Genomic DNA, 27769 nt, shown 5'->3' on the forward strand with positions numbered 1-27769 from the left:
TGTGACTTTCCATTCACCACCAGCAGGAGAGGCGTTTCCACACGGACGCTGCAGAAGGAATACTCCTAGAAAAGACAGACAGACCAATTCATTACACATCTAGGTCAGAAAAAGCCAAAAATTCCCGCAAAGGAACTTTTTCTGCCTACCCTCCCTGCGTGTTCACCCCTTACCTCCAGCTTACACTGCATAAAACTGAACAAAGGAGACAGCTGCTGAGACAGCGAGGGCACCAACAACACAATTACAAGAATATGAGAGCGCCCTCACTCAAGAAAGCACGGTCCTCGTCCTGCCTGAGAACAGGGTGCCACTAGCTTCTCAGAGAATCTGCCCTCCTCCACAGTTTCTACAGAGAGCAGCCAGCCGGCCAGAACCACAGGAACTTACTAGTCTATTCGTAAAGCCCCAAATTAACCTACCAGACACAAATCAAGATTTCTCCTTTATATGTTAATGAGATAAAACATAATCAATAAACATAATAAAACACTCAACCTGATAAAATGTATGAAGAAAACATATCTTTCAAGTAAAATCAGCAAATAATTTTTCTTTCTTTTTTTTTTTTTTTTTTTTTGGTTTTTCAAGACAGGGTTTCTCTGTGTAGCCTTGGCCATCATGGACTCACTTTGTAGACCAGGCTGGCCTCGAACTCACAGCGATCCGCCTGCCTCTGCCTCCCGAGTGCTGGGATTAAAGGCGTGCGCCACCATGCCCGGCTTAGCAAGTAATTTTTCAAGAGCTTTGTTTCAGTATTAAGAAAATTATTCGGGGCAGGGGGAGCTGGAGAGATGGCTCAGAGGTTAAGAGCACTGACTGCTCTTCCAAAGGTCCTGAGTTCAATTCCCAGCACCACATGGTCCCTCACAACCATCTATAATGAGATCTGGTGCCCTCTTCTGTAGTACAGGTGTACATGCGGATAGAGCACTGTATACTTAATAAATAATCTGGAAAGAAAGGAAGAAAGAAGAAAGGAAGGAGAAAAGCAAAGAAAGTAAGTTATATGGGCTAGAGAGATGGCTCAGCAGTTAAGAGCCTGCGCTGTCCTTCCAGAGGAACCAAGTTTGGTTTCCAGCACTAACATCCGGCAGCTCACAATTGCCTATAACTCGAGTTCCAGGACCTATTCGGGCCTCCAAGGGCACCAGACACATACATGGTGCACATACATACATGGAGGCATAACACTCATGCACGTGAGAACATAGTAATATATGTATAAAATATATATAAATTAAAAGGCTGGCAAGATGGCTCAACATTTGAAGCACTGGCTGTGGCAGCCTGACGGCCCAAGTTCGATCCCCAGAAGCACATGTTTGAAGAAAGAGCCAACTCCAGAAGCCACCCTGTGACCTCTACACACACCACGGCATGCACATCTGCATGTGCACTCACATACACAAACACACACACACACACACACACACACACACAAAGCCACCTTATGACCTCCACACACACCACGCATACATCCGTGTGTGCACTCACATGTACACAAAGCCACCCTATGACCTCCACACACACCACGCATACACATCCGCGTGCACACTCACATGTATACACACACACACACACAAAGCCACCCTATGACCTCCACACACACCACGGCATACACATCCACGTGCACACTCGCGTACACACACGCACACACACACAGCCACCCTGTGACCTCTACACACACCATGGCATGCACATCTTTGTGCACACTCGCATACACACACACTCACGTATACGCGCACACACGCACACTTTTTTTTAAAGTTTTAGATATAGGAATAATCCTTAGCTTGCAGGCTATATCTGCTCAGTGCGCCAGAGGCTGCTGCCCCACTCTACACGGTAAGAGCATAGCTAAGTACGTCCTCTCATAATGTTTTGGTTTTATAAGTCGACTAATTTTATTCTTGTGCATGTAAGTGTTTTGCCTACATGTATGTGCATGTGTGCCAGTGCCCACGGAGGTCAGAAGAAGGGGTTGGATCTGTGAGGTATCACGCGGGTGCTGGGAGTCACACCTGTGTCCACCGTACTAAGCTATCTCTCCGGACCAACCTCTCTCAGGAGATCCAGGCTGTAAACTCTTAGCAGCATCTAGCAGTCTCACAAGTGTTCAGTAAATGTAACTGTGACTCAGAACCAAAGAATGCAATCAAATATGTAAAAATATTAGCGATGTTCACAGATATACATCCAGTATCTTTCTGTTTAGCTGTGGCTGCCGGTCAAGCACTTCCCGGGTGAGGCTCCTCCTCACCTTGTTTACAGCTCAGATACTTATGAACTCGGAAGATGAACTGCTGTCTGTTCTGTTACTAGGAAAACGCTTCTCACTAACACATAAAAGACCAGCCAGGCATGGTGGCACACACCTGGAGGACAGGCATGGTGGCACACACCTGGAGGACAGGCATGGTGGCACACACCTGGAGGACAGGCATGGTGGCACACACCTGGAGGACAGGGATGGTGGCACACACCTGGAGGACAGGCATGGTGGCACACACCTGGAGGACAGGCATGGTGGCACACACCTGGAGGACAGGCATGGTGGCACACACCTGGAGGACAGGCATGGTGGCACACACCTGTATGCCCAGCACTTCAGGGCAGAGGAAGGTAGGCATCTGTGAACTCAAGCCCACCTTGGTCCACGTGAGGAATTCTAGGACAGCCAGGAATGTGTAAAGAGACTGTCTCAAAAAACGAAAACAAAGCAAGCAGGCAAGGCTGGTGCACTGGGATGTGTCCTCGTTATCACTAGGACATCTAGGTGTTTCTGCCCATTCTTTAATTTCTTTTTGCTCACCAGTAGTTTTCCTTTACAACAAAATATAGATGCATCTGTGTGAGCATAATGTGTGTAATATACACTACACACAAAAGCATACATGTATGTACACAATAAACATGAACACACATGTAAATAACACACAAAAGCATACATCTATAGACATCTATAGAAAAGCACACATAGGTCACACATGTGTAAATAACACATACAAACAAAAGTACGCATGCCACACACATCATATAATGCGTACACATTAAAGCATATATATTATACATGTGGACAGAATACACACACACACATACACGTCACACCTGCATATATAATACATAAACATCCATCATACATGTGTATATCATACATAACACACAAAAGCACAGATACATAATGCATATATAAAGGCACACACACATTACTCATTTTTATATAATGTACACGAAAGCACATACTTATCACATGTGTGTGTAATACATACACACCAACACATATCAGACACATATAATATATACACACAGAAGCACCCACATTACACATGTGTGTATAGTACTATGCTGGAAGGTTTTAAGTCATCTTGACAGGAGTCAAAGTCATTTGGAAAGATGGAATCTTGATTGAGAAAATGCTCCCATCAGACTGTGGGCAAGCCTGTAGGGCATTTTCTTGGCTAATAATTGATAGGGGAGAGCCCTATGCAGTGTGGACCTTGGCACCCCTGGCACCCCTATAAGCTGGGTGGTATAAGAAAGCTGAAAAAAAAAAAAAAAGAAAGAAAGAAAGAAAGCTGGCTCAGCAAGCTATGAGGAACAAGCCAGTTAACAGTGCTCCTCCACAGTCTCTGCATCAGTACCAGCCTCTTGGTTTCTTTTTGTTTGTTTGTTTGGTTGGTTGGTTGGTTTTTGAGACAGGGTCTCTCTGTGTTAGCCTCAGCTGTCCTGGACTCGCTTTGTAGATGAGGCTGGCCTCGAACTCACAGAGATCTACCTGCCTCTGCCTCCCGATTGCTGGGATTAAAGGTGTGTGCCACCACTACCCGGCGCCTCTAAGTTTCTAACTCTAGTTCCTGCCCTGACTTCCTTTGCTGAAGGGCTATGATGCAGAAGTAGAAGAGGGAATAAACCCTTTCCTCAGTTGCTCTTGGTGGTGCTATCTCAATATAGCAATATTTCTATAAGTACATACACACAAAAGCACACCCAGATCACACAAACGTATACACAGTACATACGCACAAAAGCACACCCAGGTCATACACACTTTCACTTCTGTGTTTTAAACAGGGGTTTGCGGAGTCACGAAGACTCCTCCCCATCACTCACCTTTCCCTTGTGCTGGATCTGGTGACGCCTCAGGCTGGGCTCGGGGATGGCCACAGAGTCACCAATGAGCACGCCCCAGCTCTGCACCACATTATACACCATCACTGCATAGCAAGGACCATCTGAATCTACCAAGCCGAATGTGCTTCCAGGTTAAAGTGGGTTAAAGAGAGAGGGAAAGAGAAAAAAGAAAAAAGTAAATGTTTGTGGGCAGGAAAAAACAGAAACAGTGATTTTAAAATATAGCAAAATACAAACGCATTCTTACTCACTTACTGAGAAGTCTATAAGGACCATTATCCACTATCTGCTATATATAATCGACGGTTCAAGTCCCCACTTTATACCTCAGGAACATGCATGAGGCTACCAAGAACTTAGGACATGTACATACTTGAGGTCATTCATTAAATATTACTGAGAAGCCAGCCCAAAATACTGCAGCTGGACAGTTAGTCCTGGCCTATCAACTTAACGAACACACCCTTAGCCACACTCTCTACGACCACTATCAATTTAGGTTGATTCCACGAACTTTGATTAAGTATCACAGATCAAGCATTGCTACAGTAAGATACTAACCCAGCTATAAATGACCTGTAACCTAGCAGGAGTCAGATGAAAACGCCACCACTTGGGTTGGGGAGTGGCTCTGTGGGAGGGTGTTTGACCGTTGGGACATACTGACAATTCCAGCACACAGCAAGGTGAAGTAAGAAGACTCCAAGGTCAAGGCCAGCTTGAAATACACGGAATTTACAATCAACCTGGATTATGCTGCAAAAACCCTATTCCAAAAAGCGAAAGTTAAAACAGGGAAAACTAGCTACTTAAAACAGTAAGGCTGCCAGGCACGGTGGCGCACACCTTTAATCTCAGCACTCAGGAGGGCAGAGGCAGGCGGATCTCTGTGAGTTTGAAGCCAGCCAGGAATGCAGAGAAACCCTGTCTCAAAAACCAAACCAAACAAACAAAAAACCCAGGAAAGCTAAACCTAGCGTGGGGACCCATGTGACCTCAGTATTTGCGGGTGGGATGCAGGAGGGTCCTGCATGAAGGCCAGCTAGACTGTCTGAAAAAGGAGGGTGGTGTTTGGGAGACGGACCGGTGGGTCAAGCACCGGCTGCACCAAGATGAGGACCAGAATTCAGAGCCTCAGAATTCACAGGAACTGAGGTCTACACTGCCCACCTGTAATTCCAGCTCAGGAAGGCAGAAGCAAAGGAACCCAGAACAAGCTGACCGGCTCCGTTAGCTCCAACAGCCAGATCAGTGTGCAAGTAAGAAATGCTGTCTCAGTGAATAAGATGGAGAGCAACTGAGGAAGACTTCTGACATCAAGCACTATACAGAGAGACAGACAGACAGACAGACAGGCGCACAGAGAGACATATGCAAAGCAAGGCTGGACAGGGAAGGTAGCTCAGCTGACACAGAGCTTGTCATCAAGCATGAGGACCAGAGTTCAGATCCTTACCATTCATGTAAAAAGGCTGTGATGCCAGCACCAGGGAATGGGAGCAAGGAGCATCACAGGGCCTTGCTGCCCTGCTGGTCTTGCTCTGCACATGAGCTCCAGATTCAGGAAGAGAGCCTGCCTCAAAAATACCAGGGATGGTGGCTTGCACCTTTGATTCCTGGCACTCAGGAGCCAGAGATAGGAGGATCCCTGTCAGCCATGGGTATAGTAAGACTCTGTCTCAAAAGAAAAGAGAAAAGAAGGGAAGGAGAGAAGAGGGAGGAGAAAGGAGAGGGAAAGGTAGAGGGGGGGGGAAAGGGGGAAGAGGTGAGGGAGAGGGGAGGGAACGGAAGGGAAGGGCGAGAGATGGCGCAGCACTAAGAGCACTTGTTGCTCTCGCAGAAGACCCAGACTCAGTTCCCAGCATCCACAGGGTGGCTCACAACCATCAGTAACTCTAGCTCCAGACCACATGTCCTCTTCTGACCCTAGAGTACCAAGCACACACATGGTGTACCCACATACATGCAGGCAAAATATTCATACACACAAAATAAAAAAATTTTTTAAAGATTTTATTTATTTATCATACATACAGAGTGTTTTGCCTGCATATTCACCAGAAGAGGACACTAGATCTCATTACAGATGGTTGTGAGCCACCATGTGGTTGCTGGGAATTGAAGTCAGGACCTTTGGAAGAGCAGGCACTGCTCTTAACCTCTGAGCCATCTCGCTAGCCCCCACAAAATAAAAATTTTTAAATGTTTTTTAAAAACAAACAGGGCGGAAGGCTGGCAAGATGGCTCTGCAGGTAAAGGTGCTCGCTGCCTGGGATCAAACTCAGGGTACACACAGTGGAGAACTGCTGCGCAGCACGACCCTCCAACTGCAGCATTCCCTGCCAACCGCAGCATGTCCTCCAGGACGGAGCAGAGGCTCACAGCCTCAAAACGCCACATGGGCAAAGCTGTGGATGGTTCTTCAAGGCCACTGCCAATCGTGTAAAAGGGACCAAAGTGTTGCTAAGGGGTGGACCAACCAAACTGCCGCAGAGATGTTCAGAACGCATGCAGCTTTGTAGGGTGCCAGGGCTGCCCTTTCCGGTTTTCGGGAATCATCGTCCATGTTGGAGTGGGCTTTCTGTGACGCTGCTGCTTTTGTGCCATCTCTGTTCCTTATAAGTAAGCCCTGTTTGTAATTGCAATTTTAAAAAAATCACCAGTTCACCAAATTGGTCTGTCCTGGGCTCCCTTTCTGGTGTTAAGTAGACATGCATGTTGTGTGTCACAAGGAAAAAAATCTGTCACACAAGCACCAATTCCAAAAAGTTGTCCTCTGACCTCCACATGCGTGCCATGGCACGTGTGTATGCATGACCACGTGTGCATGCACATTAACAGCTAAGAAATTGTTTTTAATTGAAGAAAGAAAAGAGGCCCAGCATCGTGCTGCACATCCAGCACTCGGGAGGCAGAGGCAGGAGGATCTCTGTGAGTTCAAGGCCAGCCTGGTCTACAAAGTGAGCTCCAGAGCCACAGCTGCACAGTGAGACCCTGTCTCCAAAAGGAAAAAGAGAGGTGAGGATGCTATAGAGCCGTGGAGCAGAAGTGTGGAGACAGTGGTGGCCACCGCACACAGATTACAGGCCAAGCACCGGGGAGGCAAAGGCGGGAATGGGTCACAGCGAGGCGGAGGTTAGCTCAGAAAACAAACCACTGTAGCAGAAAAGGAGGAAATCACCCAGGGACCAAGAAGTGTGCGAAGGACCAAGCAGGGAAAGTCCTCCCTGGATCGTGAGGTTCCAAGATTTAAACATTTCCTGGGCTGGGAGATGGTTTAGTGGGTACAGCCCCTGCCAGAAGGGTGACAAGCTGAGTTCAACCCCAGGACACACACTGGAAGGGAGAGCCAACTCCCCACACGGGCTCCACGGCATGCGCACACTCACACTTGTAACGGTATCAATGTCCACAGGTTTTTCCAAGGGAACAGCCTAGCCCCTCCTTTGCAGGACAGTGAGCATGCGCCACATGGTCCTTAGGTTTTCCTCCTCACTCCTCCAACACACACACCAAACCCAAGTCAACAAGTGGCTAAATACAGTTCCTCTGCTCAAAAGAGAGTTCTGGAACTACAGGTAGGAGAGCACAGACCTGTTTTTATTCTGCCACACAGAACAAGCTAAGTAACAGTAAGTCAAAAAAGCAAGTTGTCTGTATATTAGAGAGAGAAAGAGAGAAAGAAAGATGCCCAGGCAAGATCCCAACCAGGCCTGTGCTCTCGAACCCGAAGCTCACCTTCCAGGACTTTCTAGAAACAGAATCTAAATTTGTCTCTCTTCAACTCTATGATCCTGAACGCTCAAAGAAGATGAAGAACTTTAAAGTTTCTCTGTCTTACTTTAAAAATGACCTGTCAAGGGGGCTAGAGAGATGAGTCGTCAGTTAAGAGCACCTGTTGATCTTGCAGAGGAGCCAGGTTCAGTTCCCAGCATCCCTATGGTGGCTCACGGCCATCCATCACTCCAGTGCCAGGGAATCTGAAGCGTTCTTCTCAATTTTACACACGGCACACATACAGGCATACAGAGAAACACTCATGCACATCGTTTTTTAAAGATCACCTGCTAATTTCAGATATGAATTTAGGAATTCACAAGGCATCAAACTCAGGAAAACAATAGACAGTGACAGAACCTATAAATGTCTCTATCATATTAAAGGCCAGAAAAACGGCCCACAGGGTAAAGACACCTGCTGCCAACCTGCCTGGCAACCTAAGTTGGACGCTGGGACCCACGCTGGAAGAGGAGAACTCCCACAAGCTGTTCTGGGACCTGCAGATGAAGGCTGTAGCACACATGCGCCATCACATGCATACATAAAATAAAAAGTCAAACAGAACTGTACCGCTGTAAGACAAATTAATTAAAGAGATTGTTAGGGATCTCCTAGATAAGGCTTATACACAGAGTAGATCCCACAAGGCAGTAAGCGTCATTTACAACATGTCTTTACTGGCCAGGAGGTGAAAGGGATTTGTTCAGAGGGAAGGGAAACGTGAGACTTACAAGGGGACTTTCTCCTCTGTGGTTAGGCTGAACACCACCTTGCCCAGGACCACAGTACCACTGTTCACACCAGGCTGCAGCGTACTCAGTGGCTTGTGCTCCAGGGTCACTTTCTGCCCAGAGGCCGACTGATAGCGCCCATCACCACAAGGGCCCAGATGGGCTGGGCGCAGGCTTCCCAGCATACTCTGAAGCTTTTTGGGTTTTGTCTTCCCCTGTAAAAGAAGGTAAAAATAAATGAGCTAGAAGCTGGTGTACTGATGAGTCTAGTCTTTCTCTCAAGCTACCCACCTGCCCCCATCACCTGACGCTATGCTTTTTGTATCTGACTGGCAGCTGCAGGCCTTGGGCAGCTTTACCTTGCTCTGCAGGAGGCTGGTTAGCCTACTGAGGAAGTCCAGGAGTAGTTGTTCTCGGTGCCGGGGCTCTGGCCACGCAGGGTCCAGTGCAGCAGCCTGAGAGAAACCCTGCAGGGCCTCCCCGTAGCTTTCTTCATATTTATGTAACTGTAGAAAAGTCACCCAAAGTGTAAGTACAGACACAAACTACCCAGAGGAAATGCTACAGTGGACTACAAACCTAGAGGAAACTGTATTTCCCCTCAGCCATCTTCCTATCCTACACTGAGCAACCTCCTTCCAGGCTAAGGTGAAGACAACTTCAAGAGGCTAAACTCAAGCCAGGTGGTGGTGGCGCACACCTTTAATCTCAGCACTCGGGAGGCAGAGGCAGGCGGATCGCTGTGAGTTCGAGGCCAACCTGGTCTACAAAGCGAGTCCAGGACAGCCAAGGCTACACAGAGAAACCCTGTCTCGAAACCACCCCCCCAAAAAAAAAAAAAAAAAAAAAAAAGCAGCAGCAGCTAAACTCTGAAGCAGTTAAGCTACACATTATTCTGTTTATAGCTAAAACTTCGGAAGTTTTGTAGGCCATGCTGCCACTCCCTATGTCCTCCACACTTCCGTCTCGCCCTTCCCTCATATGATCTCTCTAGGCTGAGGTCAAATTGCTCCTCCTAAGAGCAATCGGGCTTTCCTCTATTGATCTGTATCCAACTTTGTCCCTACACAACTCAGTTACCCTCAAAAGCTAAGGCCCAGGTGTCTTTTTTTTTTTAAGACATGTTTATTTTATAAGTGTTTTGCCTGTGTGTATTTATGTGCGCCACGTGTATGCAGTGCTCTGAGAGGTCAGAAAAGGGCATCAGGCCCCCTAGAACTGAAGTTATAGCCACACAGGAACCAAAGCCAGGTCTTCTGACAGAGCAGCAAGTGCTTTTAGCCTCTAAGCCATCTCTCCCACCCCTCTATGGCCTTTTGAATTTCATCATCAGATGACCACCATCCATGGGCCTTACCGTCGCTCTGTTGAGATGAAGGTCAGGGTTGCTAGATGCTTTCCTGTCAACCTTCTCCTATAATGGGGGAAAAAGATCATCGGAAGATCCTGACTCAATTTTCACATTGCCCAAGCTCCACATGCCCCAGATTTCATCTCCCTAGAATAACCTGAGCCTCTTCCTTCTCCAAATGCTGTCTATGGCAATGCAGCTCAGTGACTAGTGTACATCACTCTGCCTCTGAAACCTCTGAGACAGAAAGCTGAGTACATGTGTGCAACTTTAAAATATAGCTGTCATTAACCCACACAGTATTACAAAATAGATAAAAGCATGGAAGCATTCTGATAGAATTATTATCATCATCATCATCATCATCATCATCATCATCATCATGTCACGACAAACGAACAACAAGGAAAGCCTAAAGCAGAAACGATGGCCCGATGCAGCCCTCTGCCTTAACTGTGGCTCCACATGTAGGCAAAGCCATGCTTCTGTATCAAGCTCTTCACAATACGTCACACAGCGACTCTATAGCAGATGGACAGGAGCTATGAGAACTGCGGAGTGACGTGCTGGGGAAACATTACAGTGCCAGTGCCTTTTAATTACATCCATGGCTTGGGCACTGTGCAGGCATAAGCAACAGGACTTCTGGTTGCTTCAACAGCTGTTTCAGAGATGGTTTTGAATGCAGAAGAGGAAATTAGGAGTTAAAAAACAACTATGGGGCAGAAGACAGGTACAGAATTTTGAAGGTGTAGTCTTTAAAATATAAACATTCATAAAATTTAAAAACTGGAATAAGAGGCAGGCAGTCTGCAATACCAGCTCTTAGGAGGCAGAGCTGGGAAGATCTCACGTTTGAGGCCAGTCTGGGCTTCATAGTGAAACTCTGCTTACAAAATAAACAAACACACAACTGGAGGTAAAATACACTCCCTCTCCCCTCAGGGCGGCCTCTGAACACACAATCGCAGTCTCCTTACTCTGTCAGCAGGTGCAGTGAGCAACAGTAAGTTTAAAAGCAAGCTACTATGTCAAAGAAATCTGAAAGCAAAGAATAGAGACAGATGTGAAGGCTACATAAAAAATCCCTCAGAGTCACTGTGAGCCTTCCAACAGGCAATCAGAGCCCCGAGCAAGTGTCACAGTATAAACATGGCTTAGAACATGGGGTGAGGTGTGAGCTCCAGTGTGCAAACTCCTGGCACAGTGCAGATTAGGCCTCGCTGTGGGAAACCCAGAGCCACGTCACGCAATTTACCCCGGGCTTCATAGTGAGACCCTGTTTATAAAATAAATAAATACACAATTTAGGGTAACTACTTAATTTAGTACTACTTAATTTTCAGATCTTTCATTTTCTTTAAAATTGCACAAGTATATTTTCTTGGCATAACTGTGGGAGGCCCAGAGCCATTTCACGAAGAAACACTACTGAATTTTCAGAACTTTCATTTTCTTTAAAATTATATAAGTGTTATTTTACTAAGATTTTTTGGGGGCCCTACTAAAGAAAGATGAGCAGGTTAAATTTGGCTCCATGATTTCATTATGCATGCCTATAAGACACTGAGACAGTAAGAATTATCTGTCACCAAGGCGCCATCCCTAATAGCTTACAAAATAAAATAAGTCACCTCTGCAGACATGAGAGGCTAGCAACCTCTGGCGGCACTGCTTGCTAGAGGAGCACACAGAGCTGGCACAGCCGCTCCTGGTTCTGTTGCTGCCGCCACATCCGCCCTGCGTCACCCGAGTACTTACTGCTTGCGCATAGGCACTGAGGGCTTGCTGGGAGATCTTAGGGTTCTGGCCAGTATTGAAATACAGAGAAAGATATGCATTCCCCAGGATATCTGCAAGAGCAACAGCAGTGGGCCATCTCAGAGCCCAGTCCAAGATACGACCAGCAGCTCTCGGAGGTCTGTATGTTCAAAGTTTTTATTAGCACATATTATTGTACATAATAGTGAGTTTCACTGTGACATTTCCATACATGCATAAAATGCACTTTGACTATATTTACGTCCTCCATCACCCCTCTCTTGTCCCCCTTCCATGTACACTGAGCCCCTCAGCCGGATTAACGCCTCTTCTGCTTGCATCTCTAGGTTTATTTTAACCCAGTGGGTTGCTCAGGAGACAATATATGGATGTGGTTATTTACAGGGGCATGAGGCCCTCACTAGCGGTCACAAGACTGAAGAATATGTCTCCCCTCAACAACCATTAACTGCCTACATGTCCCTTAGGGAGGGGTGGGGTTCTGTAAGCCCTGCTATGGGAGGGGGTGGCAGTATTATACAGGTCCTGTGTTTCCAGAAGGTTCTTTTAAAAAAAATAAAAATAAGAAATATTTCTTTTAATTTTATGCTTATGAGTATTTTGCCTACATGTCTGCCAATACATTACACTATGCAATGCCTGTGCAGGTCAGAAGAGGGCATCAGACCCTGTGGAACTGCAGTTATAGATAGTTGTGAATTGCAGTGTGGGGAATTGACCCTGGATCCTTTGGGTGAACAACCAGTGTTCTCAATCTCTGAGCCAACTCTCCAGCCCTTTCCCCCCAGACAGGCTCTCACCAATGTAGCCCTGGCTGGCCTCAGGCTAACAAAGATCCACCTGCCTACCTCCTGAGTGCTGGCACTCAAAAGTCTATTTCTGAAAGGCCCCACCTCTTTACTGAAACCAGGTATTACACTGTACTGATTAGTTAAAATTCTGCTGAGATAAATAAGCATGGACTCCCAAGAAGAAAGATGAACAGACTTGACAAAGGCCCTGTGCGCTAGACTTAGTTTAGGGGCTTCTTTATATTGATTTAGTTTTGTTTGTTTTGTTTTGTTTTGGGGTATGTAAACTTGACACAAACTGGAGTCTTCTGCGAAGAGGGAAAATCAATTGATAAGACACCTCGAGGCAGTTCTGTGTAGCATCTGCTTGGTTAATGGTTGATGTGGGAGGGCCCAACCTACTGTGGGCAGTGCCACACCTGGACAGGTAGTCCTGAGCTTTCTAAGAAAACAGGCTAACCGTGAGGATGGCAAGCGCACCAGAGAGCAGCACTTCTCCATGACATGTGTTCCGACTGCTGTCTCCAGGTCCCTCCCTTCAGTTCCTTCCTTCAGGTCCTGCCTTCAGGTCCTGTCTCCAGGCCCTGCCTTCAGGTCCTGTCTCCAGGCCCTGCCTTCAGGTCCTGTCTCCAGGCCCTGCCTTCAGGTCCTGTCTCCAGGCCCTGCCCTGACTAAACCCTTTCCTCCCCCAGCTGCTTTGGTCATAATGTTTATCACAACAACACAAGGCAAACCAGGACACCTGCATTGCTCACAGGGAAACATAAGTCTCCTCTCTTAGATCAAGGGTTCCCAGAGTAACAGTTCATCAAAATAAGTTTAGGGGGGCTAAAGAGACACCTCAGTGGTTCAGAGTGCCTGCTGCAGAGTCATAAGGACCAGAGTCTGTGTCCCAGAACCCAAATAATAAATCAAGCATCCAGCAAACCCAGTAACTACACTTAGTGGTGGTCTCCACGTGTGCACGGACATTCACACACCCACACAACACACATACACAACATACACACACGCACACTTTTAAAACAAGTTTAGGGCTTGTTTTATGCATGGCCCCAGAGTCAGACACCATGGCTGGATTCCAGAAGATTCCATTATGTAGCCATGGCTGAGAACCACGATTGTACAGGCCTGGACATCTTTTCATAACACTCACACCAGGAGCGGCCGTCAAGAACATCCATCTGCACAGCCACCTTAGCCTGCCGGACGCTGTCCATGACATGACGAGAGCGTTCCTCTCCAGAGTCCGACTGCAGCTGGCGAAGCACCATTGACAAGTTCTGCAGGGAGACTTTGTTCTTGCACTGCAAACAGAAAAGATGCACACGCAGCTTGCGTGACTCCACTTCCCCTTCGGACTCACGCTGAAGTCAGGTTTCTTCTAACTCCAATTTTGGTCCTACTTCTACCCACCAATGGCACCTTCGAAGCCCACGGATACCTCTGACTGCTGCGTCCACTCACCTAGGCCACACCTAATCCCGCCCTCTTTCCTTCCCAGCCCCATTCCCTGACCAGTGCTGCTCTCCTCCCTCCTCCCTCCTGACTCTGTTTTCCCTCATTCAGACTCAGTTCTGATCTGGTATTCTTGTCCTAGGGACGTTCAAAGAGCCAAAGGAATCCATTACTTCCCAGCTACATTGGGCCGGGGGGGGGGGGGGGGGGGACAGCTCACGTGCGTGAGGGCTCCTGAGAAGCAGGTGTGCGCAGCCGCAATGTCGCCTTTCTTCCAGTACACCTCACCCAGCTGGTTCCAGGCTTCCACCAACTCAGGCTCCAGCTTCACGGCCTTTGAGAGAAGCACCTCGGCCTCGGGGCTGTAGTCATGGGTCACATTCAGCGCCTTCCCCTTCAGCAGCAGAGCCTGGGCCTCACCCTGGACAGGACCTAGAAAGAAGGAGCAGAGATCACAGCGTGAGAGAGCAGGGAATTGCTCCCCTCGATAATAGAGCGACTGGAGGCTCCACCTACGCTTAGCGCAAGCCCAGCTTCGCTCAGTGCTGTGCACCCTCTTGGCCTTTCCTTTATGCCAATACCTAGAACCATGCCTTATCCTGACACCCCAGGGGCCAGCCCTGGCTGGGACTCAGGAGGAGACTGTCGCTGTCCTCCATTACTACCTCCCCTGTCTCAGTCTCAGCCCTGTAGCAACCTGCTTATGAATATGTTCAAGGACCTTAGAGAGGATATGATGGATAAATCTCTTAATGAAGCCTGTCAAAATGCAAACAGTGAAATGAAATAATGAAAAAATTCACAACATGAAAGTAGAATTTAACAAAGAAACAGAACCACAAAAAACAGAATCAAAAACCAAAAAACCTTCACACTGAAATAAAACTGGAAATAAAAATTAGGAAGTCAAACAAAAACTTTAGAGGTAAGTTTCACCAACAGAACACAAGGCATGGAATCTCAAGCATTAAGGCCAAGTAGAAGAAATGGTTAGTTCTGTCAAAGAAAATTAAATTAAAACAAAACAAAACAAACAAACAAACAAAACAAAACAGGCACAAAATATCCAGGAAATCTGGGACACTATGAAAAGACCAAATCTATAAATCATAGGAAGAAAGGAAGGAGAAGAAACCCAGATCAAAGGCACAGAAAATGTTTTCAACAAAATCATACAAAAAAATTCCTCCAACCTAAAGGCATTGCTTATCAAGATACAAGTACAGACAAAACCAAATAAACTGGACCAGAAAATAAATTCCCCACATCACATAATAATCAAAGCACTAAATATACAGAATTTTAAAAAGGATATCAAAAGCCACAAGGGACCAAGCACTTGAGAGGAAGAGACAGGCGGATCTCTGTGACTTCAAGGCCAGCCTGTCTACAAAGAGAGTCCAGGACAGCCAGAGCTGTTACACAGAGAAACCCTGTCTCGGAAAAACAACAGCAACAACAACAAAAGCCACAAGGGAACCGGGAGCAGTGGTGCACACAATCACAGCACTCTGGGAGGCAGAGGCAGGCGGATCTCTGTGAGTTTGAGGCCAGCCTGGTTTACAATGCAAGTACAGGATAGCCAAGGCTACACAGAGAGAAACTGCCTCGAAAAACCAAAAATAAAAATAAAAAATAAATAAAAAGGCAGGTCCAGTAAAATAAAACCCAACTTTGCAGTGGAGTCTCTAACAGCCAGACGGACCTAGACGGATGTTCTACAAACCCTAAAAGAGCAGAGATGCCAGTCCAGACTACTATACCCAACAAAACTATCAATCACAATAGACAGAAAGAAAAGCATTCCATAATAAAGCAAACATAACTCACTTAGAAGAAAAAGTGGGAAAGAGCCTGGAACATATTGGCACAGGAGACAACTTCCTGAACAGAATACCAACGGCCCAGGCCTTAATGTCAACCATTAATAAATGGGACCTCATGAGGCTGAGAAGCTTCTGTAAGGCAGGAGACACTGTCAAGAGAACAAAGCGACAGCCTACAGACTGGGAAAAAATCTTCACCAACCCTACATCTGACAAAGGTCTAATATCCAAAATATATAAAGAACTCAAGAAATTAAATACCACCAAACCGAATAACCCAATTGAGAAATGGGGCTTGGAACTAAACAGAGAATTCTCAACAGAGGAGTATCAAATGGCTGAGAAACACTTAAAGAAATGCTCAACCTCCTTAGTCATCAGGGAAATGCAAATCAAAACAACTCTGAGATTCCATCTTACACCCATCAGAATGGCTAAGATCAAAAATTCAAGCGACACCACATGCTGGCGAGGATGTGGGGAGAGAGGAACACTCCTTCATTGCTGGTGGGAATGCAAACTAGTACAGCCACTTTGGAAATCTATCTGGTGCTATCTCAGAAAAATGGGAATAGGGCTTCCTCAAGACCCAGCTATCCCACTCCTTGGAATATACCCAGAAGATGCTCCAGCACACAACAAGAAAATTTGCTCAACCATGTTCATAGCAGCCTTATTCATAATAGCCAGAACATGGAAACAGCCTAAGTGTCCCTCAGTAGAAGAGTGGATAAAGAAACTGTGGTACATATACACTATGGAATACTACTCAGCTATTAAAAACAAGGAATTCCCGAAATTTGTGGATAAATGGATTGAGCTAGAAATGATCATAATGAGTGAGTTAACCCAGAAGCAGAAAGAATCAAATGGTATATACTCACTTATATCTGCATACTAGCCCAAGGGGCATGTCCCACGAAAGCCTTCACTTACCAGGAAACTGGGACAGAGGGAAGGCATCCTACTGGGACTCTAAATGAGAGACGCATGGGAGAACAGCAAAATAAAAAGATCCAGAGAGACCTAGAAATCTACAAATAGAACAATATGATAGACAGATTTGGGCCCAGGGGTCCCGCTCAAACTAAGGCACCAGCCAAGGACAATACAGGAGGTAAACTTTAAACCCTTCCCAGATCTAGCCAATGGTCAGAATATTCTCCACAGTTGAGTGGAGAGTGTGATACGACTTTCTCACATACTCTGGTGCCTCACATTTGACCATGTCCCTGGAGGGGGAGACCTGGTGGCACTCAGAGGAAGGACAGCAAGTAGCCAAGAAGAGACTTGATATATGAGAATATATAGAGGGACGAAATCCCCCTCAGGAACAGTCATAGGGGAGGGGAATAATGGGAAAATGGGGGGGGGGGAGGAATGGGAGGATACAAGGGATGGGATAAACATTGAGATGTAACAAGAATAAATTAATAAAAAAAAAAAAAAAGAAAATAGAAAAAATAAAAAAAATAAAGCAAACATAAGTAGTACCTGTCTACCAATCCAGTTCTACTGAAAGCATTAAAAGAAAAACATCAGTCTGTAGAGGGTTTTTACTATACCCAAGAATACACAAGGAATAAGTAATCAAAAAAGGGGGAAAACCCACACCATAACAGGATACACACAACAAAATAACAGGAATCAAAAAACAAAAACAAAAAACCACTGCTCGTTCATGACTCTCAATATCAATGGCGTCAATCGCCCAATAAAAAGACAGATTAGAAAACAGGTTCCATCTTTCTCCTGCATCCCCAAAACACACTTCACCATCAAAGGTAGACATCAACTCAGGATAAAAGGATGGAAAAATACATTCCAAGCAAATAGATCCAAAAAGCAGGCAGATGTAATAACCTTCTTAATATCTGACAAGAAACAGACTTCAAACCATACCAATCAGGAGAGGAAAAGACGCTGCGCACTCAAAGGACGCTGCAGCTCTAAACATGCATGCACTAAATTCATGACAGAAACACTACTACAGCTAAGATTACATAGTGACACACACACAGTGAGAGTGGGTAAACCGAATACCCTTCTCTTGCCAACTGACAGGACAGCCAGACAAAACCTAAGCCAAGAAATGCTGGAATCATATAATGTCACAAGTCAAGTGAACCTAGCAGATAATTACAGAACAGGCCACCCAAACACAAAAGCATATACTTTCTTCTCAGCACCTCATGGAACGTTCTCCAAAATTGACCACATACTCAGACCCAAAGCAAGTCTCACTTTACCTAAGAACCCTGAACTAACACCCTGCATCCTAGCCGACACCACAGATTAACGATGGACTGGCACAACAATAAAAACAATGCAAAGCCTGCAAACTCGCTGACACTGAGCCCCTCACCGCTGAATGAAACATGGGTCGAGAGAAATTAAGAAGATTAATTAACAACCTTTTAGAATTGAGTAAAAATTAAAACACAACACACTCAAATTTACAGGACACAATAAAGGCGGTTCTAAGGCAAGTGGACGGTACTAAACACCTATGTTTTTTAAAAAGTGGAAAAATCTCATATTAGAAATTTAACAGTCTTTAATTCCAGCATTCAGGAGGCAAAGGCAGACTGATCTTTATGAGTTCGGGGCCAGCCTGGTCTACAAAGTGAGTCCAGGACAACCAGGACTATGCACACAAAGAAACCCTGTCTCAAAAAACAAAAAAAGAAAAGAAAACCCAACAGCACACTTGAATTCTCTTGAACCAAAAGAATAAATAACACCCAAAATGAGTCGAAGCAGTAAATAATCAAACTCAGGGCTGAAATAAACAAACTAGAAACAAACAAACAACCAAAAACTATGAAATGTTGGTTCTTTGAAAGTAAGATTGAAGCTGGGTGGTGGTGGCACATGCCTTTAATCCCAGCACTCGGGAGGCAGAGACAAGCAGATCAGTGTGAGTTCAAGGCCAGCCTGGTCTACAAAGTGAGTCCAGGACAACCAAGACTAACACAGAGAAACCCTGTCTCAAAAAAAAAAAAAAAAAAAAAAAGAAAGAAAGAAAGATTGATAAACCATTACACAAATTAACTAAAAGATAGAAAATGAAGATCCAAATTAATAAAATTATGGATGAAAGGGGGATATCATAACAGACACCAAGGAAATCCAGAATCATAAGGACATACTTTAAAAATCTACAATCCATCAAACTGGAAACCCTAAAAGAAATGGGTGAACTTCTTGATACGCATGACCTACCAAAGCTAAATGAAGATCAGAAGAGCAATTTAAACAGAGCTAGAGAATTTCCTAGAGAAAGGAAGCAGCAATTAAACATCCTCAGCAAACAAGACTGTAGAGCTGAGCTCAGCTAAGGGACAGTGGGCTACGCATCAGGGCGCAGGGTGAGACCAGACACTTGGCAATTAGCATCTTCAAGAACACTTGAACATCCAGGTGTGGCGGAACATGCTGGAATCCCAACAGAGGCGGTACATTTTAAAGTGATTTCATGGCCAGCCTGATCTATATTCAAATTCTAGGACAACCAGGGCAACACAATGAGACCCTATTTCAAAAAAATAAATAAAATAAAAAGACAGAAAAAAATCAGTTAAGAGTTTTAAGACTGTTGCAAAAAGTATGTTTTTGTTTTTTTGTTGTTTCTTTTCCTTTTTGAGACAGGGTCACATTGGCTGTCCTGGAACTCACTCTGTAGATCAAACAGAGAACCACCTGCCTCTGCCTCCCTGTGCTGGGATTAAAGGTGTGCACCATCACCATCCGGCTGCAAAAAGTATATTAGTTTATACCATTTGCTATAATCAAACTTTTGGAGTGAAAGAGTGTGGGGAGCCATGCCAAATTCTGCCATGTTAGAAATCCTGTGCTTAGCCTACATGCTGTGACCTTCAAGTCGCTGACCTTTGCCCGAGGAGGTCTTGTGTTCTAGGCTATCCTTGTACTATTTACCTTTGAAAGAAGCAGAGAGATTCCTACTGGGAACCACCCAGAGGATCAAGGAACTTCTTACAGGCCATTGTATTCTTGCCTGGGGGCTAGGGAGAGTGGGATTAGACTAGATCCTACTGACCTTGCTCTATATATAGTCTTACTAGTTTACTAAAGAGAGTCTTGTTCAGAAATTTCCAGACTTGACTCAATAGTTCTCACATCTCTGTACCCTACTTTCAATCCCCACTCCCTCTTCCAGGTGAGCCCTGGTTCAATTTGTCCCACAGGCCGGGACACATCAAAAAAGTGCTATCTCACACAGTAGCATAACAGCACTCTACTCTAACCGATGGCATGCACACACAAGACAGATACCACACAGTCCCGGGAGAAAGAGCACAGCACTCCACGCCTCACTGGAGGGCAGGGGGTTGAGTGGCCTTGGTGCTCATACCCAGTACTTCCTCCATCTGCTGCAGGGTCTTCTCCATCTGCTCACGCACATCCTGTTGCTTCCGCCCTGCGTCTTCCACACTATGTGTCTCAAAATAGCTGTCTCGAAATGAGTAGAGCTGATCCACCAGCTCCTAGAAAGAAAGAAAAAAAAAAAATCATTAAATGGAGAGAGGACCTGGCAAGGAGAATTTGAATTTACATTAACTGGGCAGCCCTACGCCTAGCAATTCCTGTCCTCCTTATCTCATGTGAGGCACAGCCTAACAAAAAGGTTCCCAGTCCTATCAGAAGCTGCAGAGCAGGAGGAAGAGCCAGGGTCACAGGATCTCATGTTCCCTCAGCACCACACACAGCCAATCTCTCCTGCTCACTCAGGGCTCCCCTATGACCAAGCACTGCTAACAAAACAGAAGAGATCCCGAAATCTGTGGACAAACAGATTTAACTAGAAATAATCGTAATGACTGAGTTAACCCAGAAGCAGAAAGAGTCAAATGGTATACACTCACTTATATCTGGACCCTAGCCCAAGGGGCATGTCCCATGAATGTCTTCACTTATCAGGAAAGTGAGACAGAGGGGAGGACATCCTACTGGGACTCTAGGTGAGAGAAGCATGGGAGAATGGGGAAATAGAAGGATCCAGAGTGTCCTAGAAACCTACAAGAAGAACATTATGACAGGCAGATCTGGGCCCAGGGGTTCTGCTCAAACTATGGCACCAGCCAAGGACAATACGTGCAGTAAACTTCGAACCCCTACCCAGATCTAGCCAATGGACAGGACATTCTCCACAGTTGAGTGGAGAGTGGGATATGACTTTCACACGAACTCTGGTGCCCCATATTTGACCATGTCCTCTGGAGGGGGAGACCTGGTGGCACTCAGAGGAAGGATAGCAGGCTACCAAGAAGAGACTTGATACCCTATGAGCATATAAAGGGGGAGGAGGTCCCCCTCAGTCACTGTCATAGGGGAGGAGAGTAAGGGGAAAATGGGAGGGAGGGAGGAATGGGAGGATACAAGGGATGGGATAACCACTGAGATGTAATATGAATAAATTAATAAAATATATTTTTTAAAAAACAGGAGACACCTTGAGGCTTGAAATAAACCAAAGTCAAGAAGACCATTCTATCTTACTCTGACCCCCAAAGAATAAAACTTTGCAATTTAGGCTTAGAGCTGGACTTTTGGGTAGAGGAGATGGCCCTGTGAGTACAGGTGTGTGTCTGCCACCAAGCCTGATAGCCTGAGCTCGGTTCCCAGAACCCACATTGCGAGGGGAGACAGCCAACTCCTGCAAGTTGTCCTCTGGCCTCTACACATGTGACCTGGCATGCACCCCAATATATTAAAAAAAAGAAGAGGGGCTGGAGAGATGGCTCAGAGGTTAAGAGCACTGGCTGCTCTTCCAGAGGTCCTGAGTTTGAGTCCCTGAAACCACATGGTAGCTCAGAGCCATCTATAATGAGATCTGGTGCCCTCTTCTGGCCTGCAGGTGTACATGCAGACAGAATACTATATACACAATAAATAAATAAATCTTTTAGACGGAGGAGGAGACAAAAGAAGGAAGGAGGAGAAGATGGTGATGGTGGTGCACTCCTTTACAGCCAGGGCTACAGAGGGAGAACCAGTCAAAAAAAAAAAAACCCAAAGAGGGTGGGGTGGGGTATGGTGACTTGATTAATAATGTCCCCCATAGGCTCACCAGGAATAGCACTATTTGAAAGGATTAGGAGGTGTGGCCTTGTTGAAGGAAGTGTGCCATTGGGTGTGGGCTTTGAAGTTTCAAGAACACCCATGCGAGACCCAGAGTCTACAGATCTGGATAGAGAACTGTCCCCTTCTTCTCCAGCACATGTCTGCCTGTGTGCCGCCATGTTTCCCTCCATGATAGTAATGGACTAAACCTCTAAGCTGTAAGCCAGCCCCAATTAAATGCTTTCTTCTCTGATTTGTCACCTTTTCTGCCACTCAATTAAACATCACTTTCAAATATGGGTGTTTCCTTCTATAAACTAACTTCACCTTCCTTTGGGATTAAAGGCATATACCGCCATGCCTAGACCTAAGCGTTTCTTTACCTGATTCTTGCTCTAAACCAGGCTGACCTTGAACTCAGATCTGCTTGCCTCTGTCTCCTGGATTAAACGTGTGTTTGTATTCCATCCAATAGAAGATCTTTAGATGTATGTTCTATATAAACATTCCTCTACACGGTCCCCTTTCTGTTTAAGCTAAAAATCGTACAACAGAAACAATTTTACAATAGAAACAATTATTAGGTCTGGCATGGTGGCACACACCTTTAATTCCAGCACTCAGGAGGCAGATGCAGACAGATCGCTGTGAGTTCGAGGCCGGTCTGGTCTACAAAGGGAGTCCAGGACAGCTAAGGCTACACAGAGAGACCCTGCCTCAAAACACCAAAACAAAACAAACAAAAACAGTTATCAGTCCCACCATCTTAACAGTCCAAATGTCCTTCTGAAGACCCACTCAGCCGTTGATGTGATGATCTTCCGTAACTGCAGTCCCGGTCAGCAACAGCCCATTTCAGCATCAAGGATTTCCAGTCTGCCAGTCTAGTGAACTATGTGTCCCTCTTCAGCTGGTTTGTTAAGCTGTCTCCATGCAGAGGATCTGCTTTCTGCATCAACTGCAGTGCTGTCTTTCTGCTCTTCCTTGAGTTATGACTTTCATTTGGAAGCCTCTCTCTCCCTCCCTCATTCCCTCCACCTCTCTTCCAAGACAGGGTTTCTCTGTATTGCCCTGGCTGTCCCAGACTCACTTTGTAGACCATGCTAGTCTCGAACTCACAGAGCTCCACCTCCCTCTGCCTCCAGAGTGCTGGGATTACAGGCGAGCTCCACTACAGCACAGTCAGGGATATGGAAAAGGAAGCTACTAAAGAGGCAGTTTTACCAGGACAGTAATAGAGAGATGGTTTGCAGAGGGAACTCAGGGGATGATGGAATGAGCCAGAAAATGAAAAGAAGCCATAGGATTAGAGCAGATTGCTGAGTTAGTTTGATTTCAAGGAGAGCAATTCCAGGCCAAGAGAGAAGCCAGATTAAATAAATCAGCTGGGAGAAGAGTTCAAGCCAGAACAGCTGAGCTGAACTGGCCAAGAGCCCAGAAAGAACAAGTTAGGGTGAACTTATAAGTCTCAGAGGCTGAAAACATTCTAAGCCTCGGTTAGAGAGTACAGAGGCTTGAAGCTTCCAGGACTAGGCCTAGGCCAGCAGAAGGAGACACTAAGAACCCAGACAACAACTGTGTCAGGATAATAAAAGATACTTTACAATGGACTTTTTTTTTAAAGATTTATTTATTTATCATTATGTATACAGTGCTCTGCCTACATGTACACCCACAGGCCAGAAGAGGGCATCACATCACATTACAGATGGTTGTGAACCACCATGTGGTTGCTGGGAATTGAACTCAGGACCTTTGGAAGAGCAGGTGGTGCTCTTAACCACTGAGCCTCTCTCCAGCCCTACAATGGCCTTTTAAGCCCTGTTGCCTCACAGATATAGCATGCATGAGGCTCTCTGGGTCTCATGCCTAATACCACCCAAAAAGGGTGGAGGGGGAGAGGAAAGACATTCCCAAAAATAAAACTGCACTTCCATTAGAAAAACTTAACCATTATTTTTTCATACGCTCATATAAATACGTGACCTTTCTAAATATGACAAACCTGTAAGGAAGGCCTCGCTTTTCCACCACAGAACAACCAATTTTAACTTAGGGTTTTTGTTTGTTGCTTTGGTTTAGTTTGGTTTGGTTTTTCGAGACAGGGTTTCTCTGTATAACCTTGGCTGTCCTGGACTCACTTTGCAGACCAGGCTGGCCTCGAACTCACAGAGATCCACCCACCTCTGCCTCCCGAGTGCTGAAATTAAAGGCATGCTCCACCACTGCCAGGCTTGAATTTAATATTTTTAAGATTTTGAGAGGTTCTGTTGTTTGCTCAGGGCATCTTCTGACTCTCTTGTATTTTTTTGTCGACTGAACGTTAAATGCTTCTGTGTCCTCCTGTTATGCTAGAAAAACTGTTTCGATATCTATTCTTTCCTTAAATCAATTAGCAGCAGAAACATACAGCCAATTCCATTAAATTACATCAGCTATCACTCTAAATTTATCCACCTGTCTCTATCTATGACCGGCTTCCTTATATGATGGGACAACTGCAATAGCATCTTCTTTTTTGTTTTGTTTTGTTTTCTGAAACAGGGTTTTCTGTGTAGCCTGGCTATCCTGGACTCCCTTTGTAGACCAGGCTGGCCTCAAACTCACAGAGATCTGCCTGCCTCTGCCTCCCGAATGGCTGCAAAAACTTAACTGGTCAATTGCTTCTCCTCTCACAAACTTGAAGAATTCACCATTGCAGAAAATAAAATCTAACTCTTTTCCACAACCTACAAGATAGTATGACGTGACCTCCCACAACCACTGCACCACAAACTCCACTTCTTAACCCTCCTTCTCCCCATAACCCTCAAGCCATAGGACCAGCCTGCACCTACAAAGTTCACCCTCAGCTAGAAGAGGCTTCTTCCCCTCCCCCACCCCCAACCCCCCCCCCCCACCTGCCGCAACCGAATGCTGTCCTCAGAGCTACAAATGACTCTCTCCTCATGATCATTTGCACAGAAGCTTAAGCGGCAACTTCTCAGAAAGACTTGCCCTGATTAACCTAGGTGGCTTTCCACTTCTGTGATTAAAACACACACACACAAACAAAAAAAAAAAACAAAAACAAAAAAAAAAAAACCCTTGAGCATAAAAGGAAAGCAAACAACTTATCAGTCTTCAGGGGAAGTCACATCGGTAAACCGAGGCAGGCTCAGGAGGCAGCACTGAAGCAGCCCCTCCCCAAGGATCTGCTCACTCAAGCGCTGCCTACGGGCTTGCTTTCCAGGATAACAGGCAGCCTGCTTCCTTAACCAGTGCAGGACCCCTTGCCCAAAGGTGGTAACTGCCCACGAAAACAATGCACACAGACTTGCCTATGGGCCAAATGAGACATTTTCTCAAGAGAGGATCCATTTTCCCAGATGATCCAGTTTGTGTCAAGTTGATTAAAAAAAAAAAAAAAAAAAAAAAATTAACCAGCACACAACCTAAACCAGGAGTTCTTACCCTGTGAGGCTCGACCTTTCTGGGGAGCACACAACCCTTTCACAGGGGTCACATATCAGACATCCTGCATATCAGCTATCTACATTAGAATTCATAACAGTAGCAAAATTATAGTTATGACGCAACAAAAGTAGTTTTATGGCTGGGGATCATCACAGTATGAGGAACTGTATTAAAGGGTCACAGCATCAGGAAGGTTGAGAACCACTGACCTACTCGGGTGGCAGGTCTCTGTGATTCTGAGACTAGCCTGGTCTACAAGTAAGTCCAGGGCAGCCAAGACAAGAGAAACCCTGTCTCAAGGGGGAAAAAAAAAGAACCACTGACCTAAACGTCTTCCCCCTCTCCTCTCCAATTAATCACTCTTCGCCTCCTTCAAAGTGCCTATCACTTTAGATTCTGTGACCTAGTCACTCACTCCTGTCTGGAGTCCCCACTGCATGTTCCATAAGGGAAAGGATTTAGTGTTGATCCAGGCTACCCTTAAGCATCAGAATTGGGGCTGGACCACAATAGGCTCTCATTAAATGAAGCGATCAACACACGGAGGCCCAGGTTATTAACAAATCCAAGTCTGTTACTTGTAATTCAAAACCCTACCCTGAATGCAAAGAAGAACCCGGCCCCTTCTTTGGTAGTGCTTCTAAACTTCTTCTGTATACTGTTCCCAGAAAAAAAAGAAAACAAAACAAAACAGGTCCTGCATACACTGATTTGCACACGTACATAAAGTTGGCACTTTCAACTCTATAGTCAAAAGGGTGTGTAGAACACAATTTGCCAGCCAGGCAGTGGTGGCACACGCCTTTAATCCCTGCACTTCGGAGGCAGAGGCAGGAGGATCGATGTGAATTCAAGGCCAGCGTGGTCTACAAAGAGAGTCAGGACAGCCAAGGCTACACAGAGAAACCATCTTGGAAAAATCACACAAACAAGCAAAGCAAAAAAAAACACAATTTGCCAAAAATTTTTTAAAGAGAGTTCAAGGCAAAAGTGATAGCCAATTCCTTTTTGTCACAAAATGAGCATGGCTGAAAATTGAAAAAGAGGTCTTCTTCTCGGTGTTTTAGTTGACTTGGCTTTGCTGGACTGAACATTTGCCTGTGGCGGCAACAGCAATACAAATAAGTTGTTAAATGACAGTAGGAAAATGAGAAAATAGCAAGTGATTCATAGCCACTCCAAATAGCCTCAAGGACACACACTATTCTGTATAACGTTTTGCGATTTTTTTTTTCTGTACAAACAAATGTACACAGTTTCTCTAAGGGTGGAATTTAGATTCTGATTTCTGCCAATCACAGTAAGGAATAAAGTTAATCGAAGTACATGCTTTGAGTGATCAAAGATACCTGATTAGTGCTTTAAAATGCGTTAGAAATAGCTGAGCATGGCGGCTCACGCCTTTAATCTCATCATTTGAGAGGCAGAGGCAAGTGGATCTACGGGAGTTCGAAGCCAGCCTGGCCTACAAAGCCAGGTCCAGGAGGACCTGAAATACACGAGACCCTGTCTCAAAAAAGAAACAAGCAAAACTGATAAAAGTATACATACATACATACATACTTCTAGCTTAAATTCCAGGTTCTAGACCTCCAACTGAGTTTCTGAAGGAAAATCTTGGTCGTTAAAACAAAAGACACAAACTTAAAGGAGAGTCCTTTCTGCCTTTCTACAAAAGTCACCTGGGGGGTGGGTGGGGTTAATGGATTAACGTGGAAAAATCCTACAACCAACAACCGGGATATCTGATCCGCGGTCCATTACCGAGTGTTGCCCAGTTCAAAGCAGAAAGATGCTAAAGAGATGGCTGCTGCGGAGAGCAAAACAACCTCGTTAAGAGTCGGGGCGACCTGCCATACCACGGACAACCTGCTCGTGAGCGCCGAATCCCGAGTGGGCGGACTTCTCCGGGCCCGCAAGGAGCAGTCCCGCAGCACCGGATAAACCTCCTCCACCGCTTGCTCGGGCTCTGACCACTGCACTTCCTCCTTCCAAAGCAACGGAGCAAAGATTTTAATTCACAGCCTCACCTGCAGTTTCTGCAAGACGCGCTTCGCTTCTTCCTCCTCATCAGCCATCGTCCCAGCTGCTCGGGGCGTCTCCTCCCCCAACTTCGGGACCACAGAGATTCAGCCATTCCCGCGACGAAACCACAGCGACCCCTGGTGTTCTGGAGGCCCACCTGCCCCTCAGAGGTGTCACTACACACCAATGTAATCCAAAATTAGGGAGGTCAAAGGCATCCTAGGACAGCTTCTAGGTTTTGATTTGCTTCGTTTTATTGAGAAACTATCTCACCACGTGGTTACGTAGTCCAGGACATCTCTAAGACCTACAGTTACTTGGCCCTCAGCCTCTGGAAAGAGACTGTGTTCA

At 45.7% G+C, this 27769-nt stretch overlaps 1 protein-coding gene across 2 annotated transcripts in view; it reads right to left on the reverse strand.

Moving 5' to 3' along the window:
• The window catches only part of Ttc5 (tetratricopeptide repeat domain 5), a 27591-nt gene extending 85 nt beyond the window's left edge, over window positions 1-27506 (reverse strand). Inside the window, exons 1-10 of one of the 2 annotated variants that reach the window (XM_051142995.1) lie at window positions 27424-27506; window positions 20229-20361; window positions 14248-14459; window positions 13726-13876; window positions 11758-11849; window positions 10003-10059; window positions 9005-9151; window positions 8646-8860; window positions 4114-4258; window positions 1-65 (exon numbers count right to left, since the gene is read on the reverse strand). The exon at window positions 1-65 is cut by the window's left edge and continues 85 nt beyond it. In XM_051142995.1, coding sequence (XP_050998952.1) covers window positions 1-65; window positions 4114-4258; window positions 8646-8860; window positions 9005-9151; window positions 10003-10059; window positions 11758-11849; window positions 13726-13876; window positions 14248-14459; window positions 20229-20361; window positions 27424-27471 — 1265 coding nt within the window. In that variant the 5' untranslated portion in view covers window positions 27472-27506. Of the gene's footprint in view, window positions 66-4113; window positions 4259-8645; window positions 8861-9004; window positions 9152-10002; window positions 10060-11757; window positions 11918-13725; window positions 13877-14247; window positions 14460-20228; window positions 20362-27423 lie in introns of those variants that run through there. The other variant, XM_051142994.1, reaches the window with a different exon arrangement.
• Window positions 27507-27769: the final 263 nt, after the last annotated feature.

This window comes from Acomys russatus, chromosome 3 (assembly GCF_903995435.1).
Source record: "Acomys russatus chromosome 3, mAcoRus1.1, whole genome shotgun sequence".
Taxonomy (NCBI): domain Eukaryota; kingdom Metazoa; phylum Chordata; class Mammalia; order Rodentia; family Muridae; genus Acomys; species Acomys russatus.